This window comes from Filicampus tigris, chromosome 9 (genome assembly GCF_054856515.1).
Source record: "Filicampus tigris isolate MCC_2025a chromosome 9, RoL_Ftig_1.0, whole genome shotgun sequence".
In the NCBI taxonomy this organism is placed as follows: domain Eukaryota; kingdom Metazoa; phylum Chordata; class Actinopteri; order Syngnathiformes; family Syngnathidae; genus Filicampus; species Filicampus tigris.
Genome location: NC_141225.1, coordinates 16,550,602 through 16,564,767, shown reverse-complemented (window position 1 = coordinate 16,564,767; position 14,166 = coordinate 16,550,602). Strand labels below are relative to the sequence as shown.

The window sequence follows — 14,166 nt, the reverse complement described above, 5'->3', positions numbered from 1 at the left end:
GGCACATTACTGACCAATTGAAAAGGTTAAAAATGGCTTGATCACTTTCACGATGCAATGCAAATGGTTTAACAAACTTGTCATTTTTGGGGTCTCCTGAAAAGTGACTAGTAATTTGGAGGTAGCTACAAGATTTTGGCCCGACGCCAGCGATATGTAAAACACCCTTACAGGGTCCATCCAGACTATGATAAAATGTAATCACACAACCACACACGTAATTTACTCTAAAATGTCAAATGACAACAGTAACATCACACACATTATACTATCATTTGAAAAAGATGTGGTAACCAATGATTCTGAGCGTTAAATGGACCAAAATGAGCAGGTGGCACTTCAAATATGGATGTGAAATTGAAATTTTGTCTCATTTGCATATACAGTCCATTAATCACTCATGGGAACACATACGTCTCCCACTCAACTGTGTTTCGGTGTTAATTTTTAAAGTAGCACTATAGTCTTGGAAATTCTATTTAATAGAGCCATTCGTTGGAAATTAATTAAGGTATACATTGGGAGAAAAGGTCAAAATGTCCAGACATTTGGGAACAAACTTATTTATTTTAAATTGCAAACTGCAACATATGAATTATATTATTTAGCCAAAGGAGCAGAAAAAGGTCATACCCGTGGCGAATAAATCACACAATCTGTGTTAAATCTAAATCCAACACAATATGTTCAACCTAAATCTTACAGAGAAGCTGTACCCTAAAAGAAAATGTACATTCCTTGGATGTCGGACAGTTCATTCTTACTTTGTGAACATCAATTCTCACAGAACGTTGACAAAAAAAAAAAAAAAAACACATTCTCCCCAGTCAAAAAATAAAAAAGAAGGGTTACTGACTTTAAATCAGAGAACTCTAAAGGGATAACAGTGAATATTCCACCCCACAACCCAATCACATCTCTAAGACATTTCTCAACTTTTTACCTGAACTGTTTTGTAACATCAGATTTAAGAGGTGAATTCTTAACAGGGTTTCACTTCAACAAGGCATTCTATTGGAATTTCTTAGCTCAGTTGAAACTGAACTGGAATTAATGATTTCGGTTATTGCTTTGATGAATATTTACTCTACATGTGAAATTTCACATTGTTCAGACGCATGCTGGGGGGGAAAAAAAATAAAAATCAACTCGATGTGATTTCAATTGACTTCTGTATGAAAAGTCCCTGCATTGCTCTTTCTGGAACGTTTTGGAGCGGATTAGCTGATTGGCTGAAGAAGTAGCCACATGGCAAAAACAGTGACGCGAGTCTGTTCTAACATAGGAGACGAGTGATTAGCACCGTGTTCACTCAGGGCAAGCCAGAAGGTAAAGGGGGGCAGAGTTCAGGTGTGCACTTCAAGTGCTGCGTGCTGTAAATCGACTGCTGATCCTTCAAAAAGTCGCTTTTTGGTCTTCAGTCCCCTCTGTCAAAGTCTGGCTGTGTGCAGCTTATGCAAATATAGTCTTCCATCTCTGCTCGCTCAGCAGAAAGTCCCACGCACACCTGGTGGAACCACTGATTGCAGCTGCCATCACATTGGACCCAGTTTAACTAGAAAGAAAAAAAAACAAACAAACAGGATCTTTACAGTAAAAATCAGCCAACAAGTCAAGTGCTGTCAGTCTGTGTGCTGGTTAATTGTCAAACACACCTCGTCTCCTTCCGGCTCTCTGCACCACGGCGCAGCGCACAACGAGTAGTCCTCATCCGAATCGGACGCGGATGCGGATGCAGCAGGTTCTGACACTCTGTGTGTGGGGGAGCAACTCCTCCTGCTTTCTTCATTCCGGTCACGTCTCCTCTTAGACTTCTTTTTGCAACACCTCTTGGCCTTCCCAGAGTGCTGACAGTCAGAGCTGTCCTTGCGTCGTTTGGTCCTTTTGCTCTGAATGCTCAGTGCCTCTTTATTGTGACTCGACCCTCCACTCTGTGTTGACACACACGCAAGATCAACGCGATTTAACGTTCCTATAGTTGCCGTGTGTCTACTCAAAGGGATGCAGCATAAGCAAGATGGGGCGGAGAAGATCCCCAATTAAACTCCGGTAATAGTCCTCATTCCTACAGAGCAAAGAGAATATATGTCGGAGTACTGTCATGTGCTACTTTGGATGTGTTGGTGCTCAGTGTGTTAACGTAGCAGTTTTTCAAAAGTTTATAATTATCATCACTGTCATGTGCTACTTTGGATGTGTTGGTGCTCAGTGTGTTAACGTAGCAGTTTTTCAAAAGTTTATAATTATCATAACAGCTATACTAATTTCCATCAGACCGTTTATTGAGTTTCACATTATGTTACCTTTAAGCAAGCAGAGTTTTGTCATTTGAAATGATACGGTGTGGTTAACATTTTAGTGTTCAAACATACAATGTCTAATGTTATGTTTTAAAATAATAATATAAGCAATTCTAATCACTTGTTTGGCGAGTGTCTATTATTGTTGGAAATCCGCTAGTCATGGCTTTGTTCTAATCCCCGGAAATAGCAGGGCTCCAAAACTACTCAATACCTTTTTGTGGTGTTTTGTTCTCTCTTTCTGTAGCTCATCATCTTCTGATCTTTTTCTACAGAGGGATCTCTGAGTGGGCTGAGGGGCCAGTTTGTACAGCAAGTAGGTGTAAAGCTGCTCTGTCTCTGGAAGTGTGACCTGCAGTAGGAAGCCCTCCACCATCAGCTCTTCCAGCTCACGGCCAAGTCCTGCGAAAGGCATTCAGAATTGGCTTCAGATTCCAAAAACAACAATACACACTGTGTTTCATTAAACTAACCCTGGACTGGAATGCACTGGTGTTCTGTATAAAAAATGCCATTACTTTGCGACATTCTTGATCTGTGTTTCCCCTGAAACAAACACAACACAAAATGTAACAACCAATAACACCACAGGCCAGGATGGCTGCTAATCTGACCACTGACCATCTTCGACACTTCCTCCAGCAGCCCATCTGTGCAGGCCTGCTGAACTCTGTGCTGCCATTGCACCGTCCGCTCGATGAGGAAGCGCAGCGCGTCCCCTTCGGGCAGTCGGACCCGAATCCTTTGCAGTGATGCCAGCAGGGGCAAAACCTTGTCCAGGGGTGGCTTTCTGGAACGCTGGCAAAAGGGGCAAAGCCAGACTTGGCCATATTTGAGGTCCGCGGTTGCTATAATGCACCCGCTGTGGAAAAGCTCGCGACAGAGCTCACATTGCGCCATGGCCCCCGAGGGCGCATTATGGCAAACGCAAACACTAAGCGCACAACAGTTCTCAGCAGGAAGAAGCTTGGACTCGTTTGAAGCCCTCAGAGCCAACAACGTCTCCATCTCCTTGTCGCGGACGTCATCAAGGGTGGCCATCTGTGACGAGAGAAGATTTTGCCATTCGTAGTATTTACAGATCTAATGTTATAGTGCTTCTTCACAAGCAATCTTAATTAAAATATCAGTCAAATTAAAATCAAATACAGAATATTTGCCGAACACAAACGTACACATTCTCTGGGCTTGAGCTTTCTATAGTCCCCCAAAAAAATAAATGATGAAAAAGATGATAATGTTCTTGAAAATTTGCTCCAATTAAATCAAGCACATTTTAGTCTTTAATGAAGCGAAGATGACAAGCAAACAAAACTGTTATTCCGTGTATAAAAGAAGTGACACTTACAGCAGAGGCGGAGTTTTTGCTTTCCGAAAGAGCCTTTTCCACGTCGTAGAGGGAGTCCAGCTTTACGGGGGATCTCTTACTGACCTGTGTTCCCTCTTTTGTTTTTTTATATCTTGAACCATGAAGCCCAGCTCCTACGTCACATCTCGGGCACAGTACCTGCAAACGCAAATGAAAAAAAAAACAAAAAATTGTGCATTAATGAGGTTATTACATTTCAGTTTCATTGACTCATTGATCAGAAATGCCCTAAAATAGTTTGGGTAAATAATACAAATATCATATCTTCACATTTGGAATAATATTTAGTGTGGCTCAGACAGCGGAAGAATGACTGTAAATCCAAAGAATATTAAGATACTTGACATACCTCCAAAAGAGAAAATGGTGAATTTTTGAGCAGGAATGTTTTTGCAGCGCTTTCCTTCCAGGTCTGCACGTCACTGACCAGAGCTTCCAATCGACTGAGAGGGTCGAGTCTCACTGGGATACCTTCTGCTCTGAGAACCAGCTCAGAGAGGCTTTCGAGCACGGGAATACGTCCCCCGAGCTGCAGGCGTGCAACGGCAACATTCAGCTGGGCCAGCCAGGTTTACTCGCCGTCAACATTTTCTACAAGTGTCCGTTTTACCTGGAGTGCTTCAGCTTCATGAAGCCACTTCTTGGCCTTGGCCACAGCATCCTTCAGCTGCAGGCAGTTTGGCAGATAAGCGGGGATGTTTTCCATTTCTTGTAAAGCAGCATCAAGTGTTTCTATACTGTGAAACGGACTGCAAAAAGACATACACAAACATGATGAATTCATCTTAGTAAGTAATATCAGGCCATATACTTGAAACATTTCCCTGAAACCTCCTTTTTTTCCCTCAACTATTGCACATCCAGTGCCAGCATAACACAGCATTGGCAACTTAGTAAGATTATTTATTAGGTTTTAGGTTTCTTCTATTTGCTCTGCCGAGTAGCAAGCAAGTGGTGAAACCACGGAATAAAACGCGAAAAGTTTGCAAGGAGGTATTCAAGGATGATCGGAATGAACATTTAGCTCCCAAGCGACTTGATATCTTGGTCAGAGATCAGCTGGGAGAGAAAATTAAAATAAGGTCCAAAAGGGGAGAAGATGTGGTAAAAATGAATTTGAAAATGTTCCTTTCTATTCCAAAAAAAACAAAACATGAGTATGCCTTCGTGCTTCACCTGGCTTTCATGAGGCCGAGCATTCGCTCCTCCAACTGCTCCGACACCGTCAGGAGCTCTTGCAGACGAGCCATGGCTCTTTCCACAGAGCTGTGAGGGGCTAAACCCACCCCTTGGTCGATCAGCCTCCTCATGGTGTCCAGGCAGAGGTTGTCCGGCCTGCTGTTGGCTTGCTTCACAGTCTCCAGCCAGCGCGCCTGCTCCAGCCTCTCCCTGAGCAGAGGCAGCTGGGGCAGCTCTACATCGAGGCCCAGGCTCAGATCTAGCAGTTCCTGAAGCTCGACCGAGTTAGGGGACTCGTCAGAGAGGAGCCTTTCGCTGCGCTGTTGGAATTCGTCAACCCTTGTCAGCAGGTCCTGGAAGGTACACGCAAATGTGATTAGGCTCACCTATTAAAAAGGCAGTCAAGCTCTAAAAGTTAAAATGGTTCAACACCTTGAGTAAAGGTGCCTGTCTGATGTTACATGGCAGGCTGTCCAACTGTTGGACAAAGGACCGGAGCTCCTCCACAGTCAACTCATTCTGGCTTTGAGACTTCCCTCCACAAGAGCGATACCTGCAACAGTATATAAAGGAAAGACACGTGTCAGAGGGACAGTTAAAAAGACATGAAAAATTCATAATTACAGGGTAAAACATACTACCGTTATTATGTTATGTTTAGAGATAGCACAAATGCCTGTATATGACTACCAACTTACAGTGAGGATAGCTCTGCAGCTTTAATCGACCTCTACAGTACTTAGACCATGTAGCCACACCCTGTCAGAGATCATGACCCTTCTATTTCCCTAAGCATTAAAAAAAAAAATTAACCAAAGTTAAATGCCACACTAATCAAAGGAGCATTTTGCTCCTCGAGTCATTTTTCAAGTCTAAGGTAGTAATTCCGGGTAATGAAGTGCATGCAACTATGATGTAGGAAGTGACGATTGGTCTACTCAGTTATGTGACTGACATTAGTGGACATGTCCATTGGCATTTAAACCACGTTGCTACACAATGGGTACCTCGTTTGCCTCTTTCCATTGAGAAGTTGTTGGGCCACCACAGCGACTTTATCAGCTTCTACGGCAACGACGCGCAGCTGATCCAAGAGAGTGGTCTGTGGGAACCCTTTTGTCTCGGCCTGCTGCACCAGACTGTGAAGCTCTTCCAGGCCTAATCAGACAAAGACCATTCTTTTAGCGCGTCAAAAGACTACACAACCGTTACGAAAATGTGTCCTTAGTTTTGAGCAGTTTATGCAGACTATTTCTAAATTAATTTCACCTCTTTTGTGGTTTTCCTTCTTCTCCAGAATGCCCTGCACGGCACACAGCCAGTCCTTATAGGACTCTGCCCGCAGCTTCACCGCTGCCATCATGGGGTACAACTCATCCAGTGTAAATTTGTAACTAGGGAAAAAGTAAGACAGGAGATGAAAAAGGTTGTCTTCTAAGGTACCATTTCCATTAATATACTTGATGCAATCTTTAACATCTTGGTCACTCATCAGAGACTGCAGCTTTATACAAATTTGGATGGATGGAGTCTTTTCATTCATTAATTATAGGGCAACTTTACAATACCTGCAGAAGCAACTACGTTGCTTCAATTTAGGTTCATTCTAAATTGTTTCTAAGGAAAATAAACTGCCATTTTTTTTTTGCAGGTTTGTTTTCTGACCTGTGTATACAGAGGCAACAGCTTGTTGATTGAAGGTAGAAAAGAGAGGAAAAAAAAAAAAAAACAACACATCCAGTTGCTGTGGCGACTGAACACTCACTCGAGTATTAAGTTGCTAAGTGGACAGGAGCACAGGTCCTGGGCGTGGTGCAGGCAGACCACCTTGCCGGGGCTGCAGACACAAGTGATGCCAGACAGGTAGCAGGTGGTCCAACACTTGCAGCACTGACGCGCCTCATCAGGGAGCAGCTCATAATCGACTTGCCGTGTTTGCGCCACACCCTGAGGGTACAGATTCACAGTCATTAGTGCAGAATAAGAACAAAACAGCTGTGGGGGGGGGGGTGATAAACAAAATGTGTTAAATGTATCGTGTTTCCTTAAGACGGAAGTTGTGGTTTCATTCTACTCATCAATATACTTTGACGTGACCAGTTACATTGTGCACTATTAGCTCTGTAACGCTTGACCACGCAACGGAGATGAAAATCTAAACCCCTAAAATCTGAACCCCTCACCATCTTGTTGATCTTCTCTCGAAGTTCCTCTTCTTCTTGGACCATGGCGGCCATCTCCTTGTGCACGGCGGAGGCCAGTTCCACATCCACAGTATCTGCCTTGAAGGCCATGTTGCAGACCATCTCGTCGTGGGAGAAGACGCAATACCGGTTCAACTGGCGATAGTGTTTCACACAGCCTCGGCCAACGGGCATCTAACAAGAAATTGACATTCATTTAAATAAGACACTATTAATGCGAGTTTGTTCTCATTTATTCATTGACTGATGCATTTCGTCAGGTATACAGTAGTGTTGCTGTCGAGGCATTGCAGGGTCCTCTGGACATCTTTACAGAACAAAGGCTAAACACTGAGTCCCAATTAAATTGCATTATTTGACCTCCTCGTGCGCCTTACCCAGTCCATGGTGCAGAAGTTGACTGCTTCAGCGAAGTTGAAACCTTGGTTGAATCCACTATGGTACGCTCTGGGGAAGGTGATGACAAACTCTCCTGCACATTGGTTTGTGCGATAGATCTACAGTTAGAAAGCCAGAAAGATGGGGGGGGGATTAACACTGCACTGCACTATTTAATAACAACCAATAAATTATCATTTAAACACACACCTACTATTGCAAATATAGTTTGCAGTAGCATAGCACTGCACTAAAATAACATCCAAACCCAACCCAAATATGAACATCTCAGTAATAGTACCTCTGAGAATTGTCAACTTCTTCCTGCTTTGATGTGAGGATTAAAAATGGCGACAACACTGAGCTACTTACCGGGACGCCGTTGTTCATCAGCGTGTTGGGGTTCATGATGGTAACGAGTTGATGAAGGAGGTCGGGCTGCGACTCAAATAGCTCAGGAGCTAGTTTTTTCATGACCCCCTCCAAGTGCTCTGCAGCATAAGATGGTGCCCCATACCAGGTCTTTGGTTCACCCCTGCACAACGCAAAAAAAAATAAAAAAATAAGATTTATATTTATTTATATTATATACAATATATTTTTTATGAACAATTCACAAACTTTTAAGAAACAGTGCCTCATTAAAAAATACAAAAGTATGCAATTCATAATCACAAAAAAAGACTAATCTCTTCAACTGCACAAGACACACTGTACTACGAAATCGTACCAGTGAAGGTAGTTGATGGAGTAGCTCCAGTGGTCTTCAATATGCCAGCAGAAGGAGGAGAAGCACATGCCCACATAGAGCCAGGGTAACTTCATTCCACATATGTCGGCTGTAATGTGAGTCAGCACTGACGCATCCAGCACAGGCATGTTGTTAAGATTCCAGCCACTTGTTAAGTAATGCTGTAAAACGCAGACAGGGAGTCTCAAAACCATGGCCCAGCCCACCTGACATCACTTAGTTTGAAAGATGACACAATGGTAGTGGTCTTTTTTCTAGCTACCGTTGAGAAACGTAGTGTTTTACACAGTTCGTTTGGGGGGGAGAAAAAAAAAAAAAAAAAAGCCTTGCAGCACTCCATTCTATTACTCTAAAATTTGATTGACATTACTACTTAACTACTGGTCAAATTATAAACATTCCGAAGCGACTGTACTGAGGAAGGGAAATTTGACAATACAAATGAAGCTTTAGTAGTAATCTATCTAGCAGGAGAGAGCATCATTGTCTAGTAACTACAGCTTGTACCTCGTCCTCAGGAGACACTTCAAAATGGCTGTTCTTCACGGGGAAACCACTCCCAAACTCCTTGGAGGCAATGTCTGCTCCGTATTCTACAGTCACGTCCTCTTCGACGGTGCTAACAAGACGCCAAAACTCCTTCTCCACCAGCTCAGTCGGAACCATCTACAACATTCAGAAATTCAGATTCTCTGGTAATGACATTAGGAGCGTTTATGGAGGGTCGCAAAATGACAGATAAGATTAGAAAGAAAGAAAGAAAAAAAGGCTCACTCAACAAGGGTTATAAATCATAGCATGCTTTTTTTCCTGACCAAAGACTGAATTAAACTGAATCGTATTCAATTATATTAGTGTCATCTTGTCCTTTTTGGCAGCATACCCCTCCACCAGTTTCAGTTACAAGTGTCCCTGTAATTTGCATGTAATTGTGTAAACACACAAGTAGCAGACAAGACAGAGCCAGCAAGGATCCCCACTCACGTGAACTGGCATGTTAAAATAATCCGACTTAAAGGAATCAGCCATGTCTCCAAAAGTTTGCAGCGTGTAGCTCCTGCTGGCCTGCTCGAAGCCAAACGCGACCTGAGGTTTGCCGCATTCCTGCAAAATACAGACAAAACACATTTGGAAATGAATTGGATTTGTTTCCAGTCATAAGACCTGTATTGTACCCAGATTTGGCTCCCCAAGGGTCGAGAGCAGGCACCTCACCTGCGCTAGGCACTTGGGGCATCTCCAGTCTCCTTTGGGAACTTCATGTAGTGGGGGGATCAGACAGAAGATGTGATAGCTGTCATCGCAGCCATCACACAACAACAAGCGGTCCTCCTCATTTCCACTGTGACACACGAGGCACATGTATTGCTCCACCTGAATAGTTTGGAAAAAAAATTGTTTTAAAATAATACTATATATAAAAAAAAAAAAATTAAAAAAAAAATTAAATCATTACAGGTACACTACAACGTACTTACTTTACTCGTTGTACCATTTCTAATGTTATTCAACACATTTTCTTCACAACTTTCTGTAACTTTATATTCCACCATCTCCTCCTTCACCGACATGCTCACTGAAACACATGGATGAGTTAACAATCAGGAGCTTTGAAGCTTGACCATTTACTCGTATTGAGGACCTTAAAAGTCCTCGCTCTTACCCGGATCTGGCTTGGCCTCATATGTACCCATTCTCCTCCTGAGATTAGGACGATTCTTGCGAACCTCCCCGTCTTCGCTTTTTAAGTAGCCTCTCTGCAGGGTTGTGTAAATGTTAGTAAAAGGAAACGTGACCCAAAGAGGAAGAGAAAAGGCTAAACCGAAAGAGTCTGGCGGACCACACTCACTTCAGCCCTCATCCGTTTTGCACGGCGAGCGATGCTGCAGATCTCCTGAAGCTGCACAGACTGGCGCTGCGGCAGGTCATGCGGGGTGTACACCTTGTCTTTAGTGTCGTTGGTCAAGGTGGCTCTCTGCAAAGGCAGAAATCGGGAGGGCAAAAGGCGATGACTATAAAAGGGTGAACCTGATGCAGAAAAATGCACGTTTTCAACTGAGTTAAGAGTCAGGCGCTGTCAGCGATGGTAATGCTGTGCCATTTGTGACATCTGCACTGAGAATGACGCTTATAATGGCAAAGCAGTTGATACATGACATCAGCCTAACTAAAACCAAACATGGTCACAACAAAGAACAACACTTCGGTGGGACGTACAGGCTGATTGTCTCCTGTCTGGAATAGGTTATACGGGTAGAGGATCCGCTCGTAGTGCGCCCGCAGATGAGAGCCCACTGCTTTGCCTGGAGCAAAGCCCATCTTGACGGAGATTTTAGTCCAGCGCCGCTCTCTGCAGACGGCATCGAAACCTCCCTCGTCATTCACCAGCTGAACAACAAAGTACCAAATGTAGTCTTTGAGAAGGCTTGTGGGCACGTGAGGAAATCTTCACATTTGTTTGTGTGTGTTGGGGGTAAATGCAGGATATGCAGACACCTTGTTGAGCTGGTAGAGATCCAAACTCTTTCTTTCCAAGTGAGGGATTTTCAGCGTGCATCCTTGAAGCTCCCAAAACTTTGCGATTTGATCCAGAAAGTTCAGCTTCACTCTCGTCTGAGCCTAAAAAAAAATATAAAAGAACTCCAATTAGCAAATGCACCAAGTTACCCTTCAATATACAAAGTTCCATGAACATACCTCCAACTCATTGAGCCTTTGAATGCGTGGTGTGAATTTCAATCTTTCAACATCACAGGCAAATGGTGGCTGCCATTCCTTGAATGAAAACAAAATAATAAAATTACATGAAAATCTAACACACATGAAACTCCTAACTTTTTGCATGCCTCCATTTGAATATCTTCTAAACACTAGAACAAGGCTGTGAGAATAATTAACCCATTGTTTTTTGTTTTTTTGTTGTAAATTCAGATAATCCACCAGTAGATTGGTTGATACCATCCGCAAAACAAGCAAAAGCTAAAATTCCTATTCGCTAATGAGGTTATCTGAACACAACTTACTGCAGACAGCACCGCGAGTATTGAATCTGCGTCACCAACATATCTTACTCTCGACCACACAACTTCCTGCAAAATGTCACAAATCTGTTGTTGGTAATAGGTTTAGACACAGGAAGATAACCTCAGTTTCACATGAAAATGCTACATACTGTTATGTCCCCGCACTAATTTTGCCCAAGTATTTAACTGTGTGGCGTGCATCTATACGTCAATATATTTTGATTTACTGAATTAATTTCTTCTTCATAACAATATTATACATGTACAATTCCAAATTCATAAAGATTGAAATGGCCACATGTATAAAGTGTATGTACTATATTAAAAAGGTTCTCCACTCTAGGTTTCCCCCAATCATTCTTTAAATGTTTTTTTTAAAAAGCCTACAACGATGTTTGTCAAAAATTGACAAATTAGTGACCACAAGGTACACAAATAAACAAAGCGACTGTGAAATATACGTCTTGATTTCACACCGAAACATTCAGATGACCTTAACAGTGTTGGAAAGTGCTTGGGTAAGGTCAGTACATTCATGTGACAGCCAAAACACAAAATTTAATTCTAAAATTCTGCCCTTAACTAAGACGCTTGTAGTTTGCAATAGTTTTCTAATACATTAACCCTTTCATGAAGATAAGAGGTAGCAAAAAAGAACAGAACTCCCTGAGAGTACAACACAGTAAACATCTACACGTTGCAAACTACAAACACAATAATGATGAAGGATGTTAAATTCACAAATATTACACAAGGCACTGAAAAGCAGAATCAAATGGTAGCTTTTGCGTTGTGCAAGTGTACCTAATGTTGTGGCCAGTGAGTGTATGTCATTTTAAACTTGTAGTTCAAAGTAACGACCCGACAACAGCTAACACATCTTTGTTGCATAACATTTTGAAAACAATTTCTTACAGGCTACTTGCATCGAGGCCTCAGTCCTATAATACATACACAAACAGAGAACGACCAACGGCACAGTAAAAATGAGCTAATAAAGGGACATTTGATAATCCTTTGATCCACCATTCTGATCCAACACTCTTTCCCCAACTGACTAACTGAACAATACATTTGTTGACCAATCAGCATTAAACCAGCATTTCCTGATGACAGCTCATGAAGATCATCCCATTTGACCGCGAAACACTTTCATTTCAGGCCTCTAAATAAATTCAAACTACGTACGTAGTACACACCCCGGACATTCGTGTCCAAGTTTGTCAATTTATTTCGGTCCAATTTGGGCCTTCATTTCATTAGTAGGCCAATGAGGTGTGGACACACCCTTGACAAAAAGCTGTGGCTCTTGCCAAACACAATACATGACGAATACGGTTAGCTAATAACCTAAAAGATGAGGCCGTTCTGCGTTCAAAGACTCAACATTTGGCCAATAATCAAGTTAAGACAAGTGCGAGTGAAGCGACAATTATTACCCAGTTGGAACAAAGTAAGCAAGCTACAAGACGAAAACAAACGCGACATGCACTTCTGACAATAAATATCGACAAAAACTGTATTTTCGGAGGATATTTTAATAGTAACGGGGGGAGAGATTTGTTTAAAAAGATGAACAGTGCAGCCATTGTGATAAAGGGTCCTTTCTCTCCATAAACAGTTGGTCCCCGAGCACGTAGCGATGCCAGGACGGTCGCTGTACACCGGACAGGCGATTCTTACAGACTTAGACAACATAGGCCAAATCCATCGAATTGAGATGAGCAAACAAACATTTCGAAGCAGTCGCTGCCAGGATACTGTAGATGTATCACGCCAGCCCACTAAGATTACTTTGCCTTAATGTAAACAACAATATCAGTGCATGTATAAAAAAACTGAAGCGTTTTAATTCTATTTTAGAAACTCACTGAATATTATGACTGAACGTTTGACAGTTTGGGGCATCGAAATTATATTTACACTTGGATGTTTTCGTGCTGAAAAGCTCGTTGAGCGGTTACGTTTGAAGGTTAGCAAACAGAACACACAGCTAGCTGACTCTCGAGCCCCCATTCCGCCATGTTGAAAGCTGTCTTAAAAAAACACAACTTTGACTGCGACTTGACGCTCTTCCCTGACCAAGCGCTCACGCCAAGCTTTCGGGGGAAAAAGCCAAATATTAAGGGAGGCTCACCGGTGGCGGTCGGACTTTACAGATGCCAGTTTTCTCTGCAATGGGTCGTATTTTGTTGATGTACGCAAAAGGGTCAGCAAATTCCTCCCAGCTGGGCTCAAAAACAGGACACTCCGGGGGAGGAATGAACTCATTCAGCTGAGGTTGAGTCATTCTTGCATCTTCGTTGTGAAGCTCGTTCAAGTGATGCCTGATGAGTTGCCCACGCTCAATTTGTTCGCTTTGTAATCCAGATTTCAGTTTGTATCCATTCTCCACTCATTCAACTCAAAGGCGAATTATCTAGTTGGAAGCGATAGGGTGACAGAGCTGTGTGCTTCCGCTCCTAAAAGTAGACACCCAGAAATGACTTGTTACGAGCGTTTTCGCAGACGAAAGACACAGTAATCATACACAGAGGTCACTTTTACGTATAATTGGTCAAATTTAAATGGTGTTAATGCGCATTTATAATGTATCTTCAAATAATAATACAAAAACGTCAAGTAACTCGGGAGGCTTGGATCGTATATTCTAAACGTAACTTCAGGTTATTTCAAAACCGTACAAAATTGACTTTACCGAAGTTTTACTCTTGCTTAGTCCTTTGTACGCAATACATTTCTATTTAAGGATTATTGGTTCCGTGGTTTGCTTACAGGCGATCACTCCCCTGTTGTATGGATTTGATTTATACACCATGAGACATGGCGGCTTCGTTGGTTTACGAGCAAGTGCGACGGGTTGGCTGGGCACTGTCTAACTCCGCCCGGTTGGACCGAAATAATGAGCACACTACACGGTACTCAAATCGAACTCACCTAATATATCAATCCGCTTCAACCG

At 42.5% G+C, this 14,166-nt stretch overlaps 1 protein-coding gene across 3 annotated transcripts; it reads right to left on the bottom strand.

Annotated features, from left to right (window-relative positions):
• Positions 1 to 547: 547 nt before the first annotated feature.
• kdm5ba (lysine demethylase 5Ba) lies at positions 548 to 13,666 on the bottom strand. Of its 3 annotated transcripts, none has more exons than XM_086041047.1 (27): positions 13,342 to 13,664; positions 10,879 to 10,956; positions 10,678 to 10,800; positions 10,399 to 10,569; positions 10,031 to 10,156; positions 9,845 to 9,938; positions 9,660 to 9,757; positions 9,397 to 9,555; positions 9,166 to 9,285; positions 8,689 to 8,847; positions 8,161 to 8,342; positions 7,803 to 7,965; positions 7,430 to 7,549; positions 7,032 to 7,226; positions 6,614 to 6,795; positions 6,118 to 6,242; positions 5,856 to 6,006; positions 5,281 to 5,401; positions 4,846 to 5,201; positions 4,280 to 4,418; positions 4,019 to 4,198; positions 3,649 to 3,807; positions 2,922 to 3,341; positions 2,774 to 2,846; positions 2,515 to 2,702; positions 1,656 to 1,931; positions 548 to 1,555 (listed from the first exon to the last, which is right to left on the bottom strand). In XM_086041047.1, exons 1-27 carry the CDS (start codon positions 13,492 to 13,494, stop codon positions 1,418 to 1,420), a joined length of 4,449 nt encoding a protein of 1,482 aa, XP_085897173.1. In that variant the 5' UTR covers positions 13,495 to 13,664; the 3' UTR covers positions 548 to 1,417. The 3 variants fall into 3 exon arrangements, with proteins under 3 accessions (XP_085897173.1, XP_085897174.1, XP_085897172.1); XM_086041048.1 differs by lacking the exon at positions 13,342 to 13,664 and adding exons at positions 11,205 to 11,270; positions 12,404 to 12,427 and having other exon boundaries at positions 2,774 to 3,341; XM_086041046.1 differs by having other exon boundaries at positions 2,774 to 3,341; positions 13,342 to 13,666.
• Positions 13,667 to 14,166: the final 500 nt, after the last annotated feature.

Bases quoted from the DNA above. Each gene is read 5' to 3' on its own strand.
- kdm5ba (XM_086041046.1), bottom strand. From the start codon at position 13,494: ATGACTCAACCTCAGCTGAATGAGTTCATTCCTCCCCCGGAGTGTCCT. The intron at 6,007-6,117 runs GTGAAATTAATT...TTGTCTGATTAG, and splicing joins GAAGGAAAACCACAAAAGAG to GCCTGGAAGAGCTTCACAGT. The intron at 4,199-4,279 runs GTAAAACGGACA...GCACGCCTGCAG, and splicing joins ATGAAGCTGAAGCACTCCAG to CTCGGGGGACGTATTCCCGT.